This window comes from Sapajus apella, unplaced genomic scaffold, assembly GCF_009761245.1.
Source record: "Sapajus apella isolate SASKATOON/1434 unplaced genomic scaffold, GSC_monkey_1.0 scaffold85, whole genome shotgun sequence".
Taxonomy (NCBI): Eukaryota; Metazoa; Chordata; class Mammalia; order Primates; family Cebidae; genus Sapajus; species Sapajus apella.
In genome coordinates, this window is record NW_022437025.1 from 7,027,060 (window position 1) to 7,054,048 (window position 26,989).

The window sequence follows — 26,989 nt, forward strand, 5'->3', positions numbered from 1 at the left end:
TTCATGTTTTTCTTTTTTTTTTTTTTTTTTTTTTGCCAGCATGGTGGTGGTCATGCTCTAAAACAGAAGGCAGCCTTCAGAGTTGGATTGCGATCAGAAATCAGCTGGGCTCTTTTGAGCTGTGTGACCTTCAATAACGTGATTCCCCTTCTCTGAGCCTCAGTTTTCCTATTTGTAAAGTGGGGGCACCAATACCTCCTTGTTGTAACAGCTTCATGATAACACATAGAAAGTGCTGAAAATCATCCCTGCCACAGGGACAAGAATTGGTAAAGGTTAGCTATAGCTGTCATGCATTTTTGCAGAGTTAATGATATTGGGGACAAAGCAGATATATCTTCTGTCCAAACAGAGGGTTGGGCTTAGGTATCTTAATGTCACTTCCAGCTCACAATCCTATTTTCTCCTTCCTCCCTCCCTCCCTCCCTCCCTCCCTTCCTTCCTTCCTTCCTTCCTTCCTTCCTTCCTTCCTTCCTTCTCACAGAGTCTCTGTCACCCAGGCTGGAGTGTGCTAGCACAATCACAGCTCACTGCAACCTCTGCCTACCAGGTTCAAGCACTTCTCCTGTCTCAGCCTCCTGAGTAGCTGGGATTACAGGTGCCTGCCACCATGCCTGGCTAATTTTTGTAGTTTTAGTAGAGATGGGGTTTCACCATGTTGGCCAGGCTGGTCTCGAACTCCTGACCTCAAGTGATCCGCCCACCTCAGTCTCCCAAAGTGCTGGGATTACAGGCATGAGCCACCACGCTGAGCCCAATCCTCTATTCTGATTAGAAACCAACCAGATTTCTGATGTCAAGGCCCACCATATCCATTGTGAGGCTTCCTCTACCTAATAATGATAAAAATGATGATAGTGAAATCTCTTTATAGGTCTTGCAGGTTGAAAAGGTCTTTCTGTCCATTGTTCCACTTTACCCACACAACATCAGCATGCAGGGCTACTGGAATTGTGATCCCATTTCTTTGTGGAGAAAATGGAGGGTCAGGGATGTTTCCAAAAGCTTGTCAGGGTTTACCGTGGTCACAGTGGTGGGGCTGATTGGTGGGGGCTCTGACTGCAGACCCCTTGCCTTTCCTCCTGGCTTTCCCAGCACATGGAATTCACAAGAAGGCCCACTCAATTATTATTTCTGCAATTCTCCTGAAGGTTTGGCAGCACGAGAGCAAGCTGGAACCCTTGCCGTTCACCTCAGCTGACGGTGTGAGTGAGGACCTTTCCCTTAACGACCAAATGATAGACATTCTGTCTTCCGAGGACCCTGGGAGCATGCTTCAAGCCTTAGAAGAGTAAGAATTCTAAATCCCATTATAGTTCCATAGTTGTGATGAATGCTTTAACAGCAGTGACATAAGAGCAAACACTGAGTATATTTCATTCATTCAGTCAATCATTCTCCCCTCTGTCGTCATAATTGAACAACTGCTATGCACCGAATGTTTTTAGCATCTAGGAGAAGAGGTGTGGAGGACATACTCCCTGCTCCAAGGAAATCTGACCTGGTGGGGAAGACCCAACCATAAACAGAAGTGACCACAAAATTGGGTGACAACCATGCTAGTGGGAATATCAGGGCTGGCAGAGCACAGAAGAGGAAGTAATTACTTCTGAGAGTCATAGAAATGCTTCCTGTGGAGGTGGCATTGAACTAATTATTTTAATTTTTAAATTTATTTTTAACTTTTACATTATATAGGGATACGTGTATAGGTTTGTTACGTAGGTAAACTCATGTCACAAGGGTTCGTGTGCAGATGATTTCATCACCCAGGTATTAAGTCTAGTACTCATTAGTTAAGAGAGAGAATCTGAACGGATTCTGAAAGCTTATGAAGAAGGTTTCCAAGTTGATGAAGCAAGGAAACAATTTTCAGATGCAGGAAAGAAAGGGCAGATGTAAGAATTTGAAAGAAGCAAGATACATCTGGTGAGATGTCAGTAGCAAAGTGTGGGTGATGTGCAGATTGGGGCATTGAGTATAGAAAATAAAGAAGAGGCAGAGGGAGAGAGGCCAGACCAGGTGATGTGGCTGTGAGCTACACTGAATTCACTTCTTATGCAGTTAATGAATATTATCATCGTGCTACCTGTGTGCAATACAGATAGTACCAGACACAGCTTACAGACTTTACAGAACTAACTTGTATAATACACTTTTAAAAAATTATTATACTTTAAGTTCTGGGGTACATGTGCAGAATGTGCAGGTTTGTTACATAGGTATACACATGTCATGGTGGTTTGCTGCACCCATCACCCTGTCACCTACATTAGGTATTTCTCCTAATGCTATCCCTCCCCTAACCCCCACCCCGCTGCTATCCCTTCTCTAGCCCCCCACTCCCAAACTGGCCCCAGTGTGTGATGTTCCCTCCCTGTGTCCATGTGTTCTCATTGTTCAACACCCACTTGTAAGTGAGAACATGTGGTGTTTGGTTTTCTGTTCTTGTGTCAGTTTGCTGAGAATGATGGTTTCCAGCTTCATCCATGTCCTTACAAAGGACATGAATTCATCCTATTTTACGGCTGCATAGTATTCCATGGTGTATATGTGCCACATTTTCTTTATCCAGTCTATCATTGATGGGTATTTGGGTTGGTTCCAAGTCTTTGCTACTGTGAACAGTGCCACAGTAAACATATGTGTGCATGTGTCTATAATAGAATGATTTATAATCCTTTGGGCATATACCCAGTAATGGGATTACTGGGTCAAATGGTATTTCCAGGTGCAACTACTTACTGGCCTGAAAGAAGAGCCCTGCAATGTCTGACTCATGGCACTTCGTGAGCTCAGTGACTGTTCTCCTATTGTTTGAATGGGTGCTCCTTCCTCACTGAGTGCCCAGGGAAGAGCCAGGCCTGCAGCCTCGGAAGTGCAGGGCTGACCTTGCACCAAGAGGAGAGTCAGGCCTTGTTAATCCATTTCTGGGTGCCAGAGTTGTGTGGCTTGGTTAATTAAGCCTTGTGCAGCCATTCAGATGCGATTCTTCATTTTCACTTATTTCACTAATCAGAATGCCAAGGATACAAATTAAAATTTACCACCTTGTCTGAGAGGAGTAGGGAGAAATGGACGGGCAATGGGAGGAGAAGTTATTGGCAGAGGTTCATAAATGTCACTTACTGTATTAAGTAGTGTGAGCAGCTAATTATCAAATGGTTTCAGAGCGAAAAGTCCGTTTTCTTACAAAACGTGAAAATGAAAAGTAGAGTGAAATGATTTGGATCGTGCAATCAGCACCTGGATATTTAATTTGCAAGTATGTAGTACTCTATAACCTTCGGGCCAAAGTAATTAGTACTTTAAAATAGGAAACTATTAATCCTCCTGTCTTTGTGTTTTATTCAAAAAGCGATGGGGGGTAGGAAGCCCGGTCTTTCTTTGTCCCTACATTTAATGAAATTATAAGCAGCTGCTACAGTTTGGCAGCCCCGATGCCTGACTACAGTAGGAATGTTGAAGTTTATAATGATTTTGTTCTTGCACCTCTGCAATTTTATATTCACTTCTCTTGGGAGCTCGTCTTGTTTTGCCTGAAGAGTGTTTAGCATTGATTATCAAGCATGCACTGAGAGGGTTCAGCTTGTGAGCTAAATTTATTCCTCTCCCCCAGCTTCCCATCCTCCCTCCTGTCCCAACATTCAATATTTATTGAACTCCAATTCTATTTCAGGCGTTGTGGTTGGACACTAGTTTTAGGAACCCAGTCTTTTTCTTTTCCCCAGTTATAGCATTGCCAATTACTTTTAATCTTTCCATCTTGATGTATAGTCCTGCTTAGGTGCTCCCAGAGAGAAATGTCACTCAGAGTGGCAGGAGCTTAGTATGCGTGGAAATCTGTGATGCATTCCCCACTAAAAATAGCGTTTCTCTCTGGCAAATCAGTTGTCCCGTTTGTAACTCTAACATGAAGCTGAGCTGGGAATCTAAATATGCCATTAGGTGACTTGATTGCCACCTCGTCTCAAACCCCATCAGAGCCGTAACTTTGCTCTATCCTGCTGAGTTATTTTTGACAAAGAGCATTTCCTACGTGTGCGTGGTGGTTTATCTTTTACATTGCTTATTCATAGGCTGTCTCTTACAGAGAGGATTTGAGGAAGGAATATGTCCTTTGATTTTTATCAGGCTCCTTGACTGTGGTTGTCATGGAGGTGGACCAGGAGGAGGGAGGAACCGGGCAGGACTGGCTGGTCCTGGAAGCTTCTAGGAGCATGGACTGCCCACCGTGTTTTAGTTCCAGCCTTGCTCTTGGCCTGACCACAGCCACACACCTCCCGCCTGTGATCTTATTTGATTCTCACAGCTCTCCCGTTTTAGATCAGAAAGCTGAGGTTCAGTCAGGTTTATTGGTTTTGCCCAAGGCCACAGAGGTAGTAACGGATTCGGCTTAGGCCTGCGTGCTTTCAATCTTTTCTTCTGTTGACCGAACAGCTTTTTGAAAAGACTAAGCTTAGATTTTCCAGAGAGTCAAAGAACATAAGACAAAAAAGAGGTCCGGGCGTACGTCTGTTTCCTTTGATTAGAAAAAGCTTAGCACTCCTTGTGGATGCTCCCAACATTGCCTCTAAACTGTCTCAAAATTGTGTTTGTACAAAGTAAGCATTCCATGAGTGTTTGTCAAATTGAGGCTTTTAAATATGTGTGTTGAGTAGTTTTTTATGTGCCAACCATACAGCGTGTTTTTACAACCACTCTTTTTATTCTTTATAAACACTGCGGAGAAATGATTTTGTTCCTCATCTCTAAAAATCTGAAGCCCAGGGAAATAAATTAAACGCTTTATTCAAGGTTCTTTTGCTCGTTTGTTCTTTGATTGGGTTGCTGGTTCATGCATGCAGTACTTTAAAAAAAGTAATTAATGGATTGATGAATCCAACAGATTGTTGCCGAGGACGCATTCAGCGCCGAGCACTGTGGTAGACCCAAGGCTCTTGTTTGCTGGACGCTAGCAAGCAAGAGTCTTGGCTTCTGTCCTTATAGAGCATACACAAGCAAAACACAATTCCGTGCACTGGAAAATGTGATTCGACACTGTGGTCAGAGCTGTGAAGGGACAAGGGGCTCTGTTAAAGAATCTTGGAGAGGACGCTTCTAAGAGAGGCTTGTTAAGCTGAGAGCTGGTGATGAGTGTTTTGGGGTGGACAGCATGCACAGGAGGTGGGAAGGGATGTGGGCATTTGAGGACCCAAAGGAGGACCAGGCCGGGATGGGAGGTCTAGAGGGCGCAGAGATTGAAGGGTCATCAGAGCCAGTGAGGGGCCTTCCCTGCAGCAGCACTGCCTCCATTCTTCATCCTGAAATTCTAATTTTCTTCACAACACTCAAGGTTGCTGGAAACTACCTTATTTTTTCAAATGAATGTTGTATTTTGTCTCACCCACCTAGACAGTAAGTTCTGTGAGTGCAGGGACCTCCTGTCTAGCTTGCTGATTCATCCGCGGTGCCTCCAGCAGTGCCTGGAGCAGTGGGTGCCACTCTACAATGGTGTGTTTGATGGAAGTCACTTGCAGAGAAGATTTGAGGCTCTAAGGTACTTGATAGCAAAGATTAGGAGGAGGTGCAGCCTTCCTCAATCCCGAAGACAACGCCTTATATTTCCAGATGTGATGTAGCCCCGCAGCCTACCCAACTCCCTCCAAGGATGTCCTGTGGCTGCGACACCCTTGCAGGGAGATTCTGTTTGATGGAAAGACAGGGTTTGATATGGGAAATGACATGGCTACAAGCTAAGGAACACCAAGGGTTGCTGGCAACACCAAGCTGGCATGGAACGGATTCTCCCCTGCAGAAGGAACCACCCCTGCCAACATCTCGACTTTGTACTGTTGGCCTCCAGAACTGTGAGGATATACGTGTTTGTTGTTCTAAGCTATCCAGCTGAAGGTACTTGGCTACACAGGAAAGTACCCTAGGAAACAAGTACACGTCCCTAAGCCACACCCTGTGAAGCAGAACCTGAGAGCAGGCCTGGGAAGCGGCATTTTACATCTTTAGATTGTTCTGATCATTCTGATGCTTAATAGTTTCAGAACTTCTGCAGGAGAGCAAAGTACCCCAATGACGCATCCTCTACTCGGTTCTGAGTTCACAAGAATCCTCATCTAAGGCTGCAGACCTTCCGTGCCATCTCTCCCACCTCAGGGTATTTATCCGCTGCAGCTCCAAGCCCTTGCCTGCTGGAGGATGCTCCTGAAGACCATCTCTTCCCGGCCCGGCTGCCTATTGTTTGCATGAGCCGACACCTTCGTCTCGGCTTCTGGTCTCCGAGCTGTGAGGTGACACATTTCTAGTGGTTGAAGCCAACTGCTTTGTGGTACTTTGTCACAGCAACCACAGAATACAAATGCAGTTCTCCATCTCAGTGCTGGGCAGCTGATATTCCCCAGAGGGTGCGTCTCTCCTTAGCCAGAAATCCATTTATACAGTGTCACATGTGGTAAACGTGGTGTTTACTACAAACAGCCGGCTGAATTGCGGTACTGTCCCTACACAGCCTCAATTCACCTCCATGCTGGTCCCTGCATGGGACTTCTCCCCTCTCCGTCCTGGAGCTCCCACCTCTTCTCATCTGTTGCCAGCACCTGAGTCCCAACCATTGCCATTTCCTTTTTGTCCTCTGACACCCACTTCACGCCATCCCTGACCCTCCAGTCCACACACCAGCCAGAGGTGCCTTTTCAGTGAACCTGGTTGGGTCACCTGTACTGAAAAGCTTTTGCCAGCTTCCTCCTATTCCCTGGTAAAGCCCAAATCCCCAGTGTGGCCTGCAAGGCTCCGTGTCAGATGCCTAAGGTCGTTTAGCCCAGATTGGTGATAGTTTGTGTTCACATGATCAAGATCATCAGATATCTGCAAGGTTGTTATGGATAAAACGGTAAAACTTGGGGCATCGATGGAAATTGTGGGAAGATCAATATCAGCTAATTATGAAGACCTTTCTACTTCTCCAAACTCTCCTATAAGGGCAGTTAGCCTGGAGGGGCAGCTAGCTCCCCTTTGTGGGGGTGCACATAGAGAGACTGGGGACTACCTGGCAGAGAAGATGTTGAGAAAACCCAGATATTCGTTAGAAAGATGACTTAGCTGACATCCAAGGTTTATTCCATTTCTGAAGCCACCTTTACATTTTCTGTCCTGCAGTTCTTTCCTCTATTCATCTCCTAACCTGCAGGTAGAGCACAATTTGCCTTTTCAGATAAGAGTTTCAAATGTTATCTCTCTACCTACCTGTTTGTCAGTCATTCATCCATTCATCTACCCATCCAGCCATCTACCCACTCACCCATCACTTGTTCTTCTACCTACCCATGTGCCATCCACCTACTCATTCACCCATCCATCATCTCATTCACCCACCCATCATCTCATTCAACCACCCATTCACCCACCTACTCATTCACCCACTCATTCACTCATCTGTCCTTCCACCCATCCATCCACCCATCTTTTTCACCCACCCATTCTTTCATTCATCTATTCATCTATCCATTCTTCTATCATCTACCCATCTGCCCATCTATCAATTTGCCCATTCACCCACCTGTCCACCTATCATCCATCCATCTATATATCCATCTACCCACCCATCTATCTATCATCCATCCTTCATCTACCATCCAATCTTCCATCCATCCAACCAGCCATCTATCCACCCATCTATTCACCTACCCATGCATTCCTCCATTTTTTCATCTATCATCCATCCATCCATCCCTCCATCCATTTATCCGTCCTTCCATCTATCCATTCATCTATGCAGCCACCCACCCATCCATCCATGTGTTTATCATGGTTCCCCTGCATCTTCTTTTCTTTGCCATAAAGAATGATATCAAGAGAGACATGACAGACGTAACAACAGCAACAACAGTGAGGAGTCACATTTTCCAGCATCTGTTCTGTGTCAGGCACTGGGCTATGTGCTTCATGCATGCCGTTTTGAGGCAGTAGGACAGATGGAACAACAAGGACTCTGGAGACACATGTTATGGGTTCAAATCCCAGTTCTGTCATTTAATAGTTATGTGACTTAAACAAGGTATTTTTTCTGTGCCTCAGTTTCTTCACCTGTGAGAGAGATGTTAACCACCTCCCTTATAAGATTTCCTTGTGAGGATTAAATGGCTTTATAACAAAGCCTGATCATAAGAGGCACTATGACTAACCTCCCGGTGACTCTCATTTGGTATGAGTGATAATATTCTCAGCCAGCGGGGAAACTGGACTCAGAGACATGAATAACCCACCTGAGTGCATGCAGTTCCTCCCGGGTAAAGCTGAAATTCGAAGCTAAGTTACTGTGACTTCCAAGCGCATGCTTCCAAACGTAATGAAATATTGCCTTCCAGGGAAACTTGATTAGGATATGTGTGAAATGGAGTTAGGGAAGCACAGGAAGGATCTGAGGCAGAGAGAGGAAGTCCCGCTTCTCCTTTTTGCCTCTTCCAGGGCTCACCATTCTGTCAGGTCTGGCCAGTGGGTGGAGCAGGGAGTGGGCAATGATACGGAAACCCTAGGAGGGAAGGGTCAGTGGCATCTGTCTGCATCTGTACCCACTTTAGGGAGTAGCTCGAGGCCTGGAGAGGGAAGGCCCAATCTCACTTCTAAACGTAGAAATCTTTTTTTTTTTTTTTTTTTTTTTTATTGAGACAGAGTTTTGCTCTTGTTGCCCAGGCTGGAGTGCAATGGTGCCTTCTCGGCTCACCACAACCTCCGCCTTCCGGGTTCAAGCGATTCTCCTGCCTCAGCCTCCCAAGTAGCTGTGATTACAGGCATGCACCACCATGCCAGCTAATTTGTATTTTTAGTAGAGATGGGGTTTCTCCATGTTGGTCAGGCTGGTCTCAAACTTCCGACCTCAGGTGATCTGCCTGCCTTGGCCTCCCAAAGTGCTGGGATTATAGCATGAGCCACCGTGCCCTGGACATAGAAATCTTTAAGAGGAAAAATATGAGCGAGGAACGATGCAAACTGCTGACTTCTTGTACCTTACAGTGTAGGTTTTACCAAACTAGAAATTTAATGGTTTATCCTAAATCTTATTGGTGTTTAGCTCACGTAGGTGACCCCTTTTATTCTCATTTAACCTCTCATTACAATTTGGATAGCACATATACTCTGGAGGTATTTTTCTCCCCAAATTCCCATTGTCCATGCCCGCAAATAGACAGTTGATAAACATGATCGATGATCTCAGAGAGGAATCTTGCAGTATGATCTGTCCGTGGGAATTAGCTTCTGATGAGAAACATTTCAGTTTTGCTCATAATGAATTGGTTTAGGGGGGTCTGTTGTGCGTACACCTGCTACCTTGAAGATGCCAGATTTATATTTTTTAAATGGCCATGGTGATTTCATTTTCCGTCTGAATTATTTATCCACCGCGTTGATTAATGAGCCTTCTTTCACTTCCTGGAGAACATTTGCCACGTGTGTGTCAAATCCTATCCTAACTTTGTCCTGACACCTTCCTTGCCATTTGGTGAGAACTTGATTAATTTTTATGTGAAAAAAGTAAGAAGAAAGAAAGAAGAATTAATGTCATCCTCTCTCTTTTTTATCATCAGTAGCTAATCAAAGTATTAATCAGTTCTTGGCTAATTTAAGCGGTACCGTTTCCCTTGGAAAGATGTTATCATTGGCAGACCTATTCCCAAGGTTTTATAGCTTACATTTAGTAAGCGCTTCCTGTGCTAGATGTGGTTCTAAACTGGTGTAAAGTCAGTCACTTCCAAGAGGAAGATCGCTTGTATATGTAGCAAAACTGGCCGGAGAAAATATGTTCATCTTTGAAGCACAGTGGCAAGATGACATTTTTGTGACCTCAAGAAACGAATGTTCCCTGGGAAAGCAGTGGGCGAATCCTGCCAACTTTGCTGAGCTGTTGAGGTAGTGAAGACGCCTGAGGGTCGGAGCCCAGCATGTGTCACCCAAAATGTCTCTGTCCACCTCATGGGATGTTAGGGACTTTTAGGGGAATGGAAAAATACCTGTATTTCATTGTTGTCTGAATAATTAAAATGCCAAAATGCCATAGGGGGCAATGAAAATTTAGCTCTTCACCAGTGGACCCAATCCTGTATGGAAATGATGAATTCTTGATATTTGTTTTCCTCTCTTGCAGCCCTTTGGGAAAGTAATGGATGAGAGTTGGCTTCATTAGTGGCATGGTGTTTTAATCGATTTAGGGGGACATTTTCTTTTCTCCCGTGGCTTTGGAACACTCTGACAGTTTTTTATCATCGCCTCTTCTGACAGATTATCTATAGGGATTAACATTAAAACTGTTACCAGGAAGAGTGCCTCTGGGACTGTCTTCCCAGGCAACTAGGAACATGAGCTGTGGGCACCGACTGTATCCTGCAGCCAGGCTTTTGCAAGAGAGAATAACCAAGAATGAGGAAACTACTATTATTTAGAACCAACAAAATGCCAGGCTGTGCTATGTGCCTTCTGTTTCTTCTCTTCTTTGTTCTTTTCTTTCTTTCTTTTTTTTTTGAGGCGGAGTCTGTCACTGTCACCCAGGCTGGAGTGCAGTGGCATGATCTCGGTTCACTGCAACCTCCGCCTCCCAGGTTCAAGTGATTCTCCTGCCTCAGCCTCCCAAGTAGCTAGGATTACAGGTGCCTGCCACTACACCGGGCTAATTTTTTGTATTTGTAGTAGAGACAGGGGTTTTGCCATGTTGGCCAGGCTGGTCTTGAACTCCTGACCTTGTGCTCCACCCGCCTCGGCCTCCCAAAGTGCTGGGATTCTAGGCACAAACCACCGCTCCTGGACTCTTCTCTTCTTTAATCCTGAACAACAGCCTATGAGGGTGGTCCTCATTGTGCTGATGTGGAAACTCAGTTCCCTACTCAGGTCCCTTAGCTAACAAGTGCTTTCACAGCAAACCATCGGCAAAGCACCTGGTACAGCACCTGCCCTTTTCCCCACACAAGCAGCTACAACATTTGCTCGTGTAACTTAATGAATGAATGATTTATAAGGTGGTCAAGTAAGGTGTGTTAGATTCCTATTTATCTGTAACAAATTACCACAAACTGTGGCATACCCCAATATGAATGTATTATCTTAGAGTTCTGGAGGTCAAAGTCCGATGCAGGTCTGACCAGGTAAAAATCATGATGTCAGCTCTAGATAGATAGTGGAGTGCTATTGTTTACGTTAATCTATTGCACATTTCAGAATAGCTGGAAAGGAAGAATTCTAATGTTTTTAGCATCAAGAAAAGACAAATATTTAAGGTGATGGCTATCCCAATTAACCTGATTAATTCTTTGCACATTATATGAATGTATTAAATTATCACATGGACCCAGAAAATGTGTACATCTGTTACGTGTCAATTTTAAAAAAAGATGTCGGCTTTAGGGGAGGTTCACTTCCTGGCCTTTTCTGGCATCTGAGGCTGCTTCCATTCACTGACTTGGGACCCTTTCCTCTGTTTCCAAAGCTGACATCATCCAAAGCTGTGTCTACTTCCTTCATGACATGGCATTCTCTGACTCTGACCCCTCTTCTGCCTCCCTTTTCCAATTGTTTTTTTTGCTGTTGTTGAGATGGAGTATCACTCTGTCGCCCAGGATGGAGTGCAGTGGCATAATCTCGGCTCACTGCAACCTCCATCTCCCGAGTTCAAGGGATCCTCCTGCTTCAGCCTCCCAAGTAGCTGGAATTACAGGCGCTTGCCACTTCATCTGGCTAATTTATTTTTTATTTTTATTTTTATTTTTATTTTTTAGGGGAGAGGAGGTTTTACCATCTTGGCCAGGCTGGTTTCCAACTCCTGACCTCACGATTTATCTGCCTCGACCTCCCAAAGTGCTGGGATTATAGGCATGAGCCACTGTGCTTGGCACTCTTTTCCAGATTTCAAAGCCGTTGTTCTTGATCTCAGTCTTAAGGTCAGCTGATGTGTGGCCTTAATTCTCCTTCGCCATGAAACCTGACATGTTTGCAGATCTGGGAATTAGGCTGTGAATGTCTTTGGGGAGGGCACCATCCTCCCTGCCTATTAAGGCTTCCTTTAAGGTGTGAAATCCATTCTGTCTGTCTCAGAGTCGAGAAGGGATTTTGTTTTCTGAGCTCGTATAGCATTGTTTGTTTAGTTCATTTGACATTTAGCCACACACATACTGCCTTGAGGCAGCTCCTGTGTTACTTTCTTGCTTTGTAACCTGCGAAGCACTGGTTGCATAGGCACATGTTCAATAAGCACTTTTGGAGAAAATGAAAGAAGCAAATGAATGAGCTGTTGTTTCAAACTAGGCTAAGTTGTGACTTAAGGGGATGGAAGCTATTTTAATCTAAGATGGTAAAATTAGAGCATCAAAAAGAATAATGACTGCAGTTGATCAAAACCTACCAAATATATAAAAATCTTCAATTTCATAGTGGTACTATTCAGAGGCAGGGGCTCCTCCTAGGTTCAGCTAAACATCTGGACTCACAGGGCACACGTGGCCCCATCTACTCAGAAGGTATGAGGGGCTGCAACACGGCTTGCTGTGAGGACAGCATTATTCCCTTGTGGGCGTCCTCACCACAGGTCACACAGCAGCCTACACAACTATTTGGGGGGCATTTTCCTCGCTGGTGACACAGGTCAGTTGCGAGGAGATGCAGTCCACATCAAGCAGGTGCAGGAGTGTTTCTGGCTTAAAATATTCATTCCCCACAGGTGGTGACAATATCTCTGGTAACAACTCACAGATATCACTTCCAAGGTTCCTGCAATAGCTATGCCCAGTTCCAAGAGTCACCTCCCTCAGGAAAGTACAAAATATGGCATTCCTGTTAGGTGTTTAGTGTATTTGCCAGTCTTATCATCCATATGTAATTTATCAATCTGGCACTATTTTTACCATAAGCCATGTTGCCTGGTAGCCTATTTGATATTATTCCTCTTAGTAAATTTCTGGGTAAGAGTTAACTAAAAAGCTCAGATCCTCAGAAAGCTGAGAAAAGTTTTATAAACCTTTGTCCTTATGCTAAAACATAACAAAACAAGCTGATAAACAAACCCAAACTAATTATTCACCATTGAAGGTTGCTGTGACACCAACTCTTTAATTAGAAAATTGATAAAATACAAGAGAAATAATTATACAGCTCTGTGAACTTTATGTCAGAGTAACAGAATTGTTGATGAAAGTTCTTTTTGAAGAATTTCAGCTTAAAAATGCAGAAGAAGATAGAATTAGACAATTGGCTTTTTAAATCCCTAATGAAATCATGGATCTAGGTAACTGTTAGAAATTTACAGGAAAAAGAAAACCCCATTAAAAAGCATTCACAAGGGATGTGAATAGACACTTTTCATAAGACATACATGCAGCTAACAAATATATGAAAAAAAGCTCAATATCACTGATCATTGGAGAAATGCAAATCAAAACCACAATGAGATGCCACTTCATACCAGTCAGAATGGCTGTTACTTAAAAGTCAAAAAATAGGCCAGGGCCAGTGGCTCACGCCTGTAATCCCAGCACTTCAGGAGGCCAAGGCAGGTGAATCACTTGAGGTCAGGAGTTCGAGACCAGCCTGACCAACATGATGAAACCTTGTCTGTACTAAAAATACAAAATTAGCCACACATGGTGATGCATACCTGTAATCCCAGCTACTTGGGAGGCTGAGGTAGGAGAACCACTTGAACCTGGGAGGTGGAGGTTGCAGTGAGCCAAGATGGCACCACTGCACTCCAGCCTGGGCGACAGAGTGAGACTCTGTCTCAAAAAATAAACAATTAAAAAAAATAACAGGTGTTTGTGAGGTTGCAGAGAAAAACGAATGCTTATACACTGTTGATGGGACTATAAACTAGTTTAACCATTGTGGAAAACAATGTGGCAATTTCTCAAAGACCTAAAAACAGAACTACCATTCAACCCAGCAGTCCCATTACTGAGTATATACTCAGAAGAATATAAATCGTTCTGTCATAAAGACACATGCACATGTATGTTTATTGCAGCACTATTCATAATAGCAAAGACATGGAATCCACCTAAATGCCCATCAATGGTAGACTGGATAAGGAAAATGTGGTACATGTACACCATGGAATACTATGCAGCCATAAAAAAGAATGAGATCCTGTCCTTCACAGGAACTTGGATGGAGCTGAAGGCCATTATCCTTAGCAAACTAACTCAGTAACAGAAAGCCAAATACTACATATTCTCACTTATAAGTGGGAGCTAAATAATGAGAACACATGGACACATGGAGTGGAACAACAGACACTTGGGCCTATCAGAGGGTGGAGGGTGGGAAGAAGGAGAGGATCAGGAAGAATAATGAATGGGTACTAGGCTTAATACCTGCATGACAAAATAATCTGTACAACAAACCCCTATGACACAAGTTTACCTGTATAAAAAACCTGCACGTGTACCTCTGAATGTTACAATCCTTAGATGAATGGTTGATGAGAAATGTTATAATGCAGGGATCATGTTGGCACCACTTGAATCTGTGGATTCGTCCTAGCCTTACCCTACAGTATGGACATAAAGGAAGCACATAGTACTACTATAGTATCACTATGGGGGATCCTCAAGAACTAAAAATAGAAGCAACGTATGATCCAGCCATTCCTCTACTGGGTGTGTATCCAAAAGAAAGGAAATCAATATATCAAAGAGATATCTGCATTCTCATGGGTATCACAGCACTATTTACAACAGCCACAATATGAAATCAACAGAAGTGCCTATCAACAGATGAATAAAGAAAATATGGAATAAATACACGATGGAATGTTTTTCAACCATAATGAAGAACAGATTCCTGTCATTTGAAGCAACATGGATGGACCTAGAGGTCATTATGTTAGACGAAATAAGCCAGACACAGAAAGACAAATATCACACGTTCTCACTCATATGTGAGAGCTAAAAAAATGGACCTGGTGAAGATACAGAATAGAATAGTGGTTACTGGAGCCCAGGAATGGGAAGGGGTAGATGTAGATGAAGGAAAACAAGAATATAAATGCAAAATATTCATTACCACTGAAATGCACACTTAAAGAATGGTAAATTGTATATGTATATTTTGTCTCAATTTTTAAAAGTCACTCAAAAAACGAAGGAAAACAAATTGAATGAAGATTTTAGATCTAACTGTTAGTTTACAGGAAAGACAGGGGATAGAGGGAGGTATGGTGACACCCATGGAAGCAATTAGCCAAATCCAGAATGTGGGACATTCTGCAGGATGGTGGCCTGACTTCTGCAACACATCAATGCCATAAAAGGAAAGATGGAAGGCCAGAATGTTCTAGACTAAAGGGAACTTAACTGGCATTATGGGATTTTGTTTGGTTCTTAAATGTTCAATTGTAAAAAGACATTTTGAGACACTTGAAGTAATCTGAATAATGACAGATAACTAGACCTTACTAATTATTGGGATTGTTTTAATTTTTTTTTATTACACTTTAAGTTCTGGGGTACATGTGCAGATCTTGCAGGATTGTTACATAGGTATACACATGCCATGCTGGTTTGCTGCCTCCATCCCCCTGTCACCTACATTAGGTATTTCTCCTAATGTTATCCTTCCCCAATCTTCCCACCCCCTACTATCCCTCCCCAGGCCCCCACTCCCACCAGACTCCAGTGTGTGATGTTCCCGTTCCTGTGTCCATGTGTTCTCATTGTTCAACACCCACTTAAGAGAGAGAACGTATGGTGTTTGGTTTTCTGTTCTTGTATTAGTTTGCTGAGAATGATGGTTTCCAGCTTCATCCATGTCACTGCAAAGGACATGAACTCATCCCTTTTTATGGCTGCATAGTATGCCATGGTTTATATGTGCCACATTTTATTTAACTAGTCTGTTATTGATGGGCATTTGGGTTGGTTCCAAGTCTTTGCTATTGTAAACAGTGCCACAAGGAACATACGTGTGTATGTGTCTTTATAAAGGAACAATTTATAATCCTTTGGGTATATACCCAGAAATGGGATTGCTGGGTCAAGCAGCATTTCTATTTCTGGATCCTTAAGGAATCACCACACTGTCTTCCACAATGGTTGAACTGATTTACAGTCCCACCAACAATGTAAGAGTGTTCCTATTTCTCCACATCCTTTCCAGCATCTGTTGTCTCCAGATATTTCATGATCACCATTCTAACTGGCATGAGATGATATCTCAATGTGGTTTTGATTTGCATTTTTCTAATGACCAGTGATGATGACGTTTTTTTCATGTTTGTTGGCCACATAAATGTCTTCTTTTGAAAAGTGTCTGTTCATATCCTTCACCCACTTTTTGATGGAGTTGTTTGGTTTTTTTCTTGCAAATTTGTATAAGTTCTTTGTAGATTCCGGATATTAGCCTTTTGTCAGATGGGTAGATTGCAAAAACTTTTTCCCATTCTGTTGGTTGTCAGTTCACTCTAATGATTGTTTCTTTGGCTGTGCAGAAGCTCTTAAGTTTAATTAGATCCCACTTGTCTATTTTGGCTTTTGTTGTTATTGCTTTTGATATTTATTCATGAAATCCTTGCCTATGCCTATGTGCTGAATGGTATTGTCTAGGTTTTCTTCTAGGTTTTTTATGGTGCTAGGTCTTATGTTTAAATCTTTAATCCATCAGGAGTTAATTTTTGTATAAGGTGTAAGGAAGGGACCCAGTTTCAGCTTTCTGCACGTGGCTAGCCAGTTTTCCCAACACCATTTATTAAACAGGGAATCCTTTCCCCATTGCTTGCTTTGTCCAGTTTGTCAAAGATCAGATGGTTGTAGATGTGTGGCATTACTTCTGAGGCCTCTGTTCTGGTCCATTGGTGTGTATATCTGTTTTGGTACCAGTACCATGCTGTTTTGATTACTGTAGCCTTGTAGTATAGTTTGAAGATAGTGTGATACCTCCAGCTTTGTTCTTTTTGCTTAGGATTGTGTTGGCTGTGTGGGCTCTTTTTTGATTCCATATGAAGTTTAAGGTGGTTTTGTTCAGTTATGTGAAGAGGGTCAATGATAGCTTGATGGGGAAGCCATTGAATCTATAAACTACTTTGGGTAGTGTAGCCCTTTTCACAATATTTATTCTTCCTAACCGTGAGCATGGAATGTTTTTCCATCGATTTCTGTCTTCCCTTGTTCCTTGAGCAGTGCTTTGTAGTTCTCCTTGAAGAGGCCCTTCATGTCCTTTGTTAGTTGTATTCCTAGGTATTTTGAGACAATCTTGTCCTGTTGCCCAGGCTGGAGTGCAGTGACATAATCTTGGCTCACTGCAACTTCCGCCTCCCGGGTTCAAGTGATTCTCATGCCTCAGCCACCCGAGTAGCTGGGATTATAGGCACCTGCTACCACACCTGGCTAACTTTTGTATTTTTAGTGGAGATGGGGTTTCACCACATTGGCCAGGCGGGTCTCAAACTTCTGGCCTCAAGTGATCCACCCACCTTGGCCTCCCAAAGTGCTGGGATTACAGGTATGAGCACTGCACCTAGGCTATTTCAAATATTTTTAATATAATAATGGTAGTGTAGGGAGGCAAACTCTACCTCTGCCCTCTTAGGGGTCCCATCTCAGCCTGAGAATTAAATTGACTTGAGATAGATTAACAGGAAAACAACATGCAAATTTAATATAAGTTTGACTTAACACTGGAGCCCACGTAAGGAAATGAAGACCCAAAGACACAGTTAGAGGTGAATAGTAATATGCTGAGTTGGACAGAGACTAGCAAATTGTGAAAAAGCAACTAAATTATGTGGTGAGGCTAAAGAAGGATAAGAATTATTTAAACAAGGTCTATTTTATCTTGTTCTCAATTTTTCATGTTTGATGGTAACAATGTTGCTTTCCTAATTTTTCATGCTTGATGGTAACAATGTTGCTTTCCTTCAGCTATAGGGATGGCCTCCTTCACATTGGAATTTCACCCCTCTGCCTTTAAGAAACAGGATGCATAGTATTCCATGATGTATATGCGCCACATTTTATTTATCCAGTCTATCATTGATGGGCATTTGGGTTGGTTCCAAGTCTTTGGTATTGTAAACAGTACCACAATAAACATATGTGTGCATGTGTCTTTATAATAGAACGATTTATAATCCTTTGGGTATATACCCAGTAATGGGATTGCTGGGTCAAATGGTATTTCTATTTCTAGATCTGAGGAATCACCACACTGTCTTCCACAGTGGCGATTAGTGGTTGAACTAATTGACACTCCTACCAACAGTGTAAAAGTGTTCCTATTTCTCCACATTCTCTCCAGCATCTGTTGTCTACAGATTTTTTTAATGATCGCCATTCTAACTGGCGTGAAGTGGTATCTCAATGTGGTTTTGATTTGCATTTCTCTAATGACCAGTGATGATGAGCTTTGTTTTATGTGTTTGTTGGCTGCATAAATGTCTTCTTTTGAAAGGTATCTGTTCATATCCTTCACCCATTTTGATGGGGTTGTTTTTTTCTTGTAAATCTGCTTTAGTTCTTTGTCGATTCTGGATGTTAGCCCTTTGTCAGATGCATAGATTACAAAAATTTGTTCCATTCTGTTGGTTGCTTGTTCACTATGCAGCCATAAAAAAGGATGAGTTCATGTCCTTTGCAGGGACATGGATGAAGCTGGAAACCATCATTCTCAGCAAACTGACACAAGAACAGAAAACCAAACACCTCATGTTCTTGCTGATAATTGGGTGTTGAACGATGAGAACATATGGACACAGGAAGGGGAGCATCACACACTGGGTCCTGTTATCGGGTGGGGGACTAGGGGAGGGACAGCCGGGGGTGAGGAGATTGGGGAGGGATAACATTAGAAGAAATACTTGATGTTGATGACGGGGGATGGATGCAGCAAACCACCATGGCATGTATATACCTATGTAACAATCCTGCAAGATCTGCACATGTACCCAAGAACTTAAAGTATGTATATTTAAAAAAAAAGAGAGGGAGTACCCAAGATGACTGACTAGGAACAGCTCAGAATTGCAGCTCCCAGTGAAAGCACAGAGGGTGAGTGGACGCTGCATTTCCAGAGAGATTTTTATTGCCCACAGACCAGGAGATTCCCAGGCAGAGGAGCCCCACGGGTCGCCAGTGTGGCTGTTTTGGCCAGCGCGGCGTGGCTGCTGTGCCGGTGCCCTGGCGTGGGGGTTCTCCGTACAAAATACACTGGTCTGGGTGCCCTTTTAGCTGGTGATTGGAGACCTGGGAAGGCAGATCGCCGATTCATCTGATTTAAAAAGGAACTGAAACAGGGAGCCAGGCCAGGAGATTCCTGGGCAAAAAAACCGCCATGAATCTCAGTGCTGCTGTCAGCCAGTGCATTGAGTCGCTGCACAGGAAATCACACAGATCCCGGCATCTTTTCAACAGATGACTGAAACACCTGGGAGAGAGTCGACCATTCAACTAAAAAAAAAAAAAAATAAATAAAAAATAAAATAGACTCTGAGTCAGGGAGTCAGGTGATCAGGCTCGGCTTGACCCACCCCCACTAAAAACAAACAAACAAAAAAAAAAAACAGCAATTGTAAACGCTCTGGGTTGAGAGTTTCACAGCAAGCACAGCTGAACCCTGGATGGTCCAGCTCTGTGGGGGAGGGGCATCCACCATTAAGAAGACACTCCACCACTAAGAAGGTAGTCCGCCATCGCTGAGGCAGCCCGCCATTGCCAAGACAACCTGCCACTACAGAGAGAGTCTGCCATTACAGAGGCGGGCCACCATTGCTGAGGCAGTTCTCACTACACCCATATAAACAGGACTTCAGGGAAGTTCACACGACAGCTGGGCAGAGCCCAAAGCAGCTCAGCAAAGCCTCTGCAGGCAGACAGTGACTAGGCTACCTCCTCACGGGGCAGGGCAGCCCTGAAAAAAAATGGCAGCAGCACAACAAAAACTCATAAATAAAGCCCTAACGCCAGCACCTGGGGGTAAAAAAAAGGAGTTTACAAGTTCTGCTGCAGCAGACCTAAACGTACCTGCCCAGCAACCCTGAATGAACAACAGAGCTCACAGCTCAGCACTCGAGGTCCAGTAAAGAATAGACTGTCTCCTCAAGCAGCTCCCTGACCCCCGTATGTCCAAAGAGTCACCTCATAAAGGAGAGAACAGACTGACATTTGGTGGGTATCCTTCTAGGACAAAGATAGCAGAAGAAGAAACTGGTAGCAACCCTTACTGTTCTGCAGCTGCTGGAGGTGATCCCCAGGCAAGCAGGGCCTGGAGTGGACCTCAGCAGTCCTACAGCAGAGGGGCTAGACTGTTAGAAGGAAAACTAAGAAACAGAAATAACTTCATCATCCACAAACTGGAAGTTCACCCAGAGACCCAATCTGAAAGTCAGCAACTACAAAGACAACAGGTGGATAAATCCACAAAAATGGGAAGAAACCAATGCAAAAAGGATGAAAACACCTGAAACCAGAACACCTCTCCTCCTACAAGGGATCACAACTCCTCACCAGCAAAGGGACAAGGCTGGATGGAGAATGAGTGTGATGAAATGACAGAATCAGTCTTCAGAAGGTGGGTAATAAGAAACTTCTGTGAGCTAAAAGAACGTGTTCTAACCCAATGCAAAGAAACTAAGAACCTTGAAAAAAGATTTGACAAAATGTTAACAAGAATGGACAAAACAGAAAGGAATATAAGTGAATTGATAGAGCTGAAAAACATGAGAACTTCTCACAGCATGCACAAGTTTCAACAGCCAAATTGACCAAGCAGAAGAAAGGATATCAGAGGTCGAAGATCAACTCAATGAAATAAAATGAGAAGGCAAGAATAGAGAAGAAAGGGCAAAAAGGAATGAACAAAGTCTCCAAGAAATGTGGGACTATGTGAAAAGACCTAATCTACGTTTAATAGGTGTACCTGAATGTGACGAAGAGAATGAATCCAAGCTGGAAATTACTCTTCAGGATATTATCCAGGAAAACTTCCCCAACCTAGCAAGGCAGGCAAATATTCAAGTCCAGGAAATACAGAGAACACCACAAAGATATTCCTCAAGAAGAGCAACCCTAAGGCACATAATCGTCAGATTCACCAGGGTTGAAATGAAGGAGAAAATGCTAAGGGCAGCCAGAGAGAAAGGTTGAGTTACCCACAAAGGGAAGCCCATCAGACTCACAGCAGATCTCTCAGCAGAAACCCTAAAAGCCAGAAGAGAGTGGGGGCCAATATTCAACATCCTTAAAAAAAGGAACTTTCAACCCAGAATCTCATACCCAGCCAAACTAAGCTTCATAAGTGAAGGAAAATTAAAATACTTTGCAAACAAGCAAGTACTCAGAGATTTCATCACCACCAGGCCTGCTTTACAAGAGCTCCTGAAAGAGGCTCTACACGTATAAAGGAACAACCAGTACCAGCCACTCCAAAAACATACCAAATGGTAAAGAGCATCAACACAATCAAGAATCTGCATCAACTAATGAATAAAACAGCCAGCTAGCATCAAAATGGCAGTATCAAATTCATACATAACAATATTAACCCTAAATGTAAATGGACTAAACGCCCCAATCAAAAGACACAGGCTGGCGAATTGGATAAAAAGCCAAAACCCATCAGTGTGCTGTATCCAGGAAACCCATGTCACATGCAAGGACACACATAGGCTCAAAATAAAGGGATGGAAGAAGATTTACCAAGCAAATGGAGAGCAAAAAAAAGCAGGAGTTGCAATTCTCATCTCTGATAAAATAGACTTTAAAGCAACAAAGATCAAAAGAGACAAAGAAGGACATTACATATTGGTAAAAAGATCAATGCAACAAGAAGAGCTAATGATCCTAAATATATATGCACCCAATACAGGAGCACCCAGATACATAAGGCAAGTTCTTAATGACTTACAAAGAGACTTAGACTCCCACACAATAATAGTGGGAGACTTTAACACCCCATTGTCAATATTAGACAGATCAACCAGACAGAAAATTAGCAAGGTTATCCAGGACTTGAACTCAGACCTGGAAAAAGCAAACCTTACAGACATTTACAGAACTCTCCACCCCAAATCCACAGAATATACATTCTTCTCAGCACCACATCACACGTATTCTAAAATTGACCACATAATTGGAAGCAAATCACTCCTCAGCAAATGCAAAAAACGGAAATCATGACAAACAGTCTCTCAGACCACAGTGCAAGCAGAAACTAACTCAGAACCACACAGCTTCATGGAAACTGACCAACTTGCTCTTGAATGTTGCCTGGATAAACAATGAAATGAAGGCAGAAAAAAAGATGTTCTTTGAAACCAATGAGAACGAAGATACAACATACCAGAGTATCTGGGACACATTTAAAGCAGTCTCTAGAGGAACATATATAGCAATAAGTGCCCACATGAGAAGCAAGGAGAGACCGAAAATTGACACCCCTATCATCAAAATTGAAAGAGCTAGAGGAGCAAGATCAAAAAAACTCAAAACCTAGCAGAAGACAAGAAATAACTAAGATCAGAGCAGAACTGAAGGAGATAGAGACACAAAAACCCTTCAAAAAATCAATAAATCCAGGAGCTGGTTTTTCGAAAAGATAAACAAAATAGACCACTAGCCAGATTAATAGAAAAGAGAGAATAACCAAATAGATGCAATAAAAAACGATAAAGGGGATATTACCACAGATTCCACAGAAATTCAAACCATCATCAGAGATTATTACAAACAACTTTATGCACATAAACTAGTAAACCTGGAAGAAATGGATAAATTCCTGGACACTTGCCTCCTCCCAAGCCTAAACCAGGAAGAAGTCGAAACCCTGAATAGACCAATAACAAGGTCTGAAGTTGAGGCAGCAATTAAGAGCTTACCACCCAAGAAAAGCCCAGGTCCAGATGGGTTCACAGCCGAATTCTACCAGACATACAAAGAGAAGCTGATACTATTCCTTCTGAAACTATTCCAAACAATACAAAAAGAGGGAATCCTTCCCAAATCATTTTATGAGACCAACATCAACCTGATACAAAAACATGGAAGACACTCAACAAGAAAAGGAAACTTCAGGCCAATATCCATGATGAACATAGATGCAAAAATCTTCAATAAAATACTGGCAAGCCAATTGCAACAGCGCATCAAAAAGCTTATCCACCATGATCAAGTAGGCTTCATCCCAGGGGTGCAAGGCTGGTTCAACATACGCAAGTCTATAAACGTAATTCACCACATAAACAGAACCAAAGACAAAAACCACATGATTATCTCAATTGATGCAGAGAAGGCCTTTGACAAAATTCAACAGCCTTTATGCTAAAAACCCTCAATAAACTAGGTATTGACAGAACGTATCTCAAAATAATAAAAGCTATTTACGACAAACCAACAGCCAATATCATACTGAATGGGCAAAAACTGGAAGCATTCCATTTGAAATCTAGCACTAGACAAGGATGCCTTCTCTCACCATTCCTATTCAATATAGTGCTGGAAGTTCTAGCCAGAGCAGTCAGGCAAGAAAAAGAAATAAACGGTATTCAAATAGGAAAGGAGGAAGTCAAATTGTCTCTATTTGCAGACGACATGATTGTATATTTAAAAGATCCCATCGTCTCAGCCCAAGATCTCCTGATACTGATAAGCAACTTCAGCAGAGTCTCAGGATACGAAATCAATGTGCAGAAATCACAAGCATTCCTATACACCAATAACAGACTTAAAGAGAGCCAAATCAAGAATGAACTGCCATTCACAATTGCTACAAAGAGAATAAAATACCTAGGAATACAACTAACAAGGAACCTAAAGGACCTCTTCAAGGAGAACTACAAGCGACTGCTCAACGAAATAAGAGAAGACAGAAACAAATGGAGAAACGTTCCATGTTCATGGTTAGGAAGAATCAATATCGTGAAAATGGCCATACTGCCCAAAGTAATTTACAGATTCAACACTATCCCCATCAAGCTACCAATGACCTTCTTCAAAGAACTGGAAAAACCACCTTAAACTTCATATGGAACCAAAAGAGAGCCCGCATAGCCAAGTCAATTCTAACCAAAAAGAGCAAAACGGGAGGCATCACACTACCGGACTTCAAACTATACTACAAGGCTACAGTAATCAAAACAGCATGTTACTGGTACCAAAACAGAGCTATAGACCAGTGGAACAGAAAAGAGGCCTCGGAGGCAATACAACGTATCTACAACCACCCGATCTTTGACAAACCTGACAAAAACAAGCAGTGGGGAAAGGATTCCCTGTTTAATAAATGGTGTTGGGAAAACTGGCTAGCCATGTGCAGAAAGCAGAAACTGGATTCCTTCCTGACACCTTACACTAAAATTAACTCCGGATGGATTAAAGACTTAAACATAAGACCTAACACCATAAAAACCCTAGAAGAAAATCTAGGCAAAACCATCCAGGACATAGGCGTAGGCAAGGACTTCATGACCAAAACACCAAAAGCATTGGCAACAAAAGCCAAAATAGACAAATGGGACCTAATCAAACTCCACAGTTTCTGCACGGCAAAAGAAGCAGTCATTAGAGTGAATTGGCAACCAACAGAATGGGAAAAAAATTTTGCAGTCTACCCATATGACAAAGGGCTGATATCCAGAATTTACAAAAAACTAAAACAGATTTACAAGAAGAAAACAAACAAGCCCATTCAAAAGTGGGTGAAGGATATGAACAGACACTTTACAAAAGAAGACATACATGAGGCCAACAAACATAGGAAAAAATGCTCATCATCACTGGTCATTAGAGAAATGCAAATCAAAACTACTTTGAGATACCATCTCACGCTAGTTCAAATGGCAATCATTAAAAAATCTAGAGACAACACATGCTGGAGAGGATGTAGAGAAATAGGAACACTTTTACACTGTTGGTGGGAGTGTAAATTAGTTCAACCATTGTGGATGACAGTGTGGCGATTCCTTAAGGACCTAGAAATAGAAATTCCATTTGAACCAGCAATCCTATTACTGGGTATATATCCAAAGGATTATAAATCGTTCTACTATAAGGACACATGCACACGAATGTTCATTGCAGCACTGTTTACAATAGCAAAGACCTGGAACCAACGCAAATGCCCATCGATGATAGACTGGACAGGGAAAATACACACCATGGAATATTATGCAGCCATCAAAAACAATGAGTTCGTGTCCTTTGTAGGGACATGGATGAACCTGGAAACCATCGTTCTCAGCAAACTGACACAAGAGCAGAAAATCAGACACTGCATGTTCTCACTCATAGGTGGGCGTTGAACAATGAGAACACATAGACACAGGGAGGGGAGCACTACACACTGGGATCTGTTGGGGGGAAATAGGGGAGGGACAGTGGTGAGTGGGGAGTTGGGGAAAGATAGCATGGGGAGAAATGCCAGATATAGGTGACAAGGAGGAAGGCAGCAAATCACACTGCCACGTGTGTACCTATGCAACAATCTTGCATGTTCTTCAAATGTACGCCAAAACCTAAAATGCAATAAATAAATAAATTAATTAAAATTAAAAAAAAGAAACAGGATGAAGGTCAGAGTGATCTGATACTTACTAGTTTGTTTGTTTTTTGAGGTGTCTTTAACTGAAAATAGTCAGTATCCCAGAAGCACATTTTGGAGGTAGTATATTTTACTACCCTTTAGCAACAAGGTTAGGTAAAGTAGATATGCATGTACGCATTCCTGTAAACAAGTTACTTGATAGGTAGGCGTGCACACAGCTATCTTTTGATCAGGCTGTCTCCTTATGTCTCCTTGAGGGCAAAAGATGTGTGGTGAGGTAAAATGACAGATCTGATATTTGCTTTAAATTGCTCAAACATTAAAGCAGTAGAGAAAACAAGACTTGTCAATATTGATGATTTTTGAACATAGTTAATATGGAAGTCATGTACTTAGAAGCTCTTGCAAATTTTATAATAGTTTTCTTAACACCCTTGTATTTTTAGAATCATACACCAAAATCAGATTATCAAAGGTGTTTGACATGGTGGATGGTGGGGCTGTGTGTGGGGTGTCTGATGTATGGCTGGGCATCTCTTCTGGAAAGCAGTTTGTCTAGATGTGCCAGGAGACATATGGATGTCACTGACATCTGACCCAGTGATTCCTCTCATGGGAATCTGTACTGAGGAAATTATTGTGAATACCAAGAGCTTTGTACAAAGTGATTTATTTTAGATTTTGAAATTTGCAAATAATCCAAATGTGCAACAATAGAAGAATGGTGGGGTATCACATGATAAAATATTTTGCAACCCTTATAAATAAAGAAGCATTTAGTTTTTACATACCACTGGAAGATACCTATAACAATGTTAATTGGGAAACAAAAGTGGATAAAATTGTGCTTACATACATCTATGTAAATAGCGGACATCTATGAAAAGAGTATGCATAAAAAAAGGCTGGAAGAAATGTAACAATGTCATCATTAGTTCTAATTGAATGATGACCTTCTACTGTAAAGGCATGCAGCACTATGTACAGTAGCAAAGACTTGGAACCAACCCAAATGCCCATCAACAATAGACTGGATGAAGAAAATATGGAATACCATGCAGCCGTGAAAAGGATGAGTTCATGCCCTTTGCAGGGACATGGATGAAGCTGGAAGCCCTCATCCTCAGCAAACTGACTCAAAAACAGAAAGCCAAATACCGCATGCTCCCAGTCATAAGTGGGAGTTGAACAATGAGAACACAGGGACACAGGGAGGGGAACATCACACACCTGGGCCTGTCCCGGAGTGGGTGGAAAGGAGAGGGAGAGCATTAGGACAAATAGCTAATGCATGTGGGGCTTAAAACCTAGATGATGCATTGATAGGTGCAGCAAACCATCAGGGCACACGTAAACCTATGTAACAAACCTGCACATTCAGCACATGTATCCCAGAACATAAAGTAAAATAAAATAAAATAAAATAACCAAATGTCTTCATTAGTTCTGATTGAATAACAGACTCACAGTGAATTCTTTTTTTTTTTTTTTATTT

The 26,989-nt window shown here is 42.4% G+C and overlaps 1 protein-coding gene across 6 annotated transcripts in view; it reads left to right on the plus strand.

Annotated features, from left to right (window-relative positions):
* Nucleotides 1–26,989, plus strand: part of EVC2 (EvC ciliary complex subunit 2) — a 168,027-nt gene that overhangs the window by 51,024 nt on the left and 90,014 nt on the right. For all 6 annotated transcript variants that reach the window (XR_004261572.1, XR_004261573.1, XM_032254162.1 and 3 more), the window contains one exon: nucleotides 1,152–1,291. Coding sequence is in view for 4 of the 6 variants with exons in the window: in XM_032254162.1 (XP_032110053.1) it covers nucleotides 1,152–1,291 (140 nt within the window). In the remaining 2 variants the exon portion in view is untranslated. The remainder of the gene's footprint in view (nucleotides 1–1,151; nucleotides 1,292–26,989) is intronic.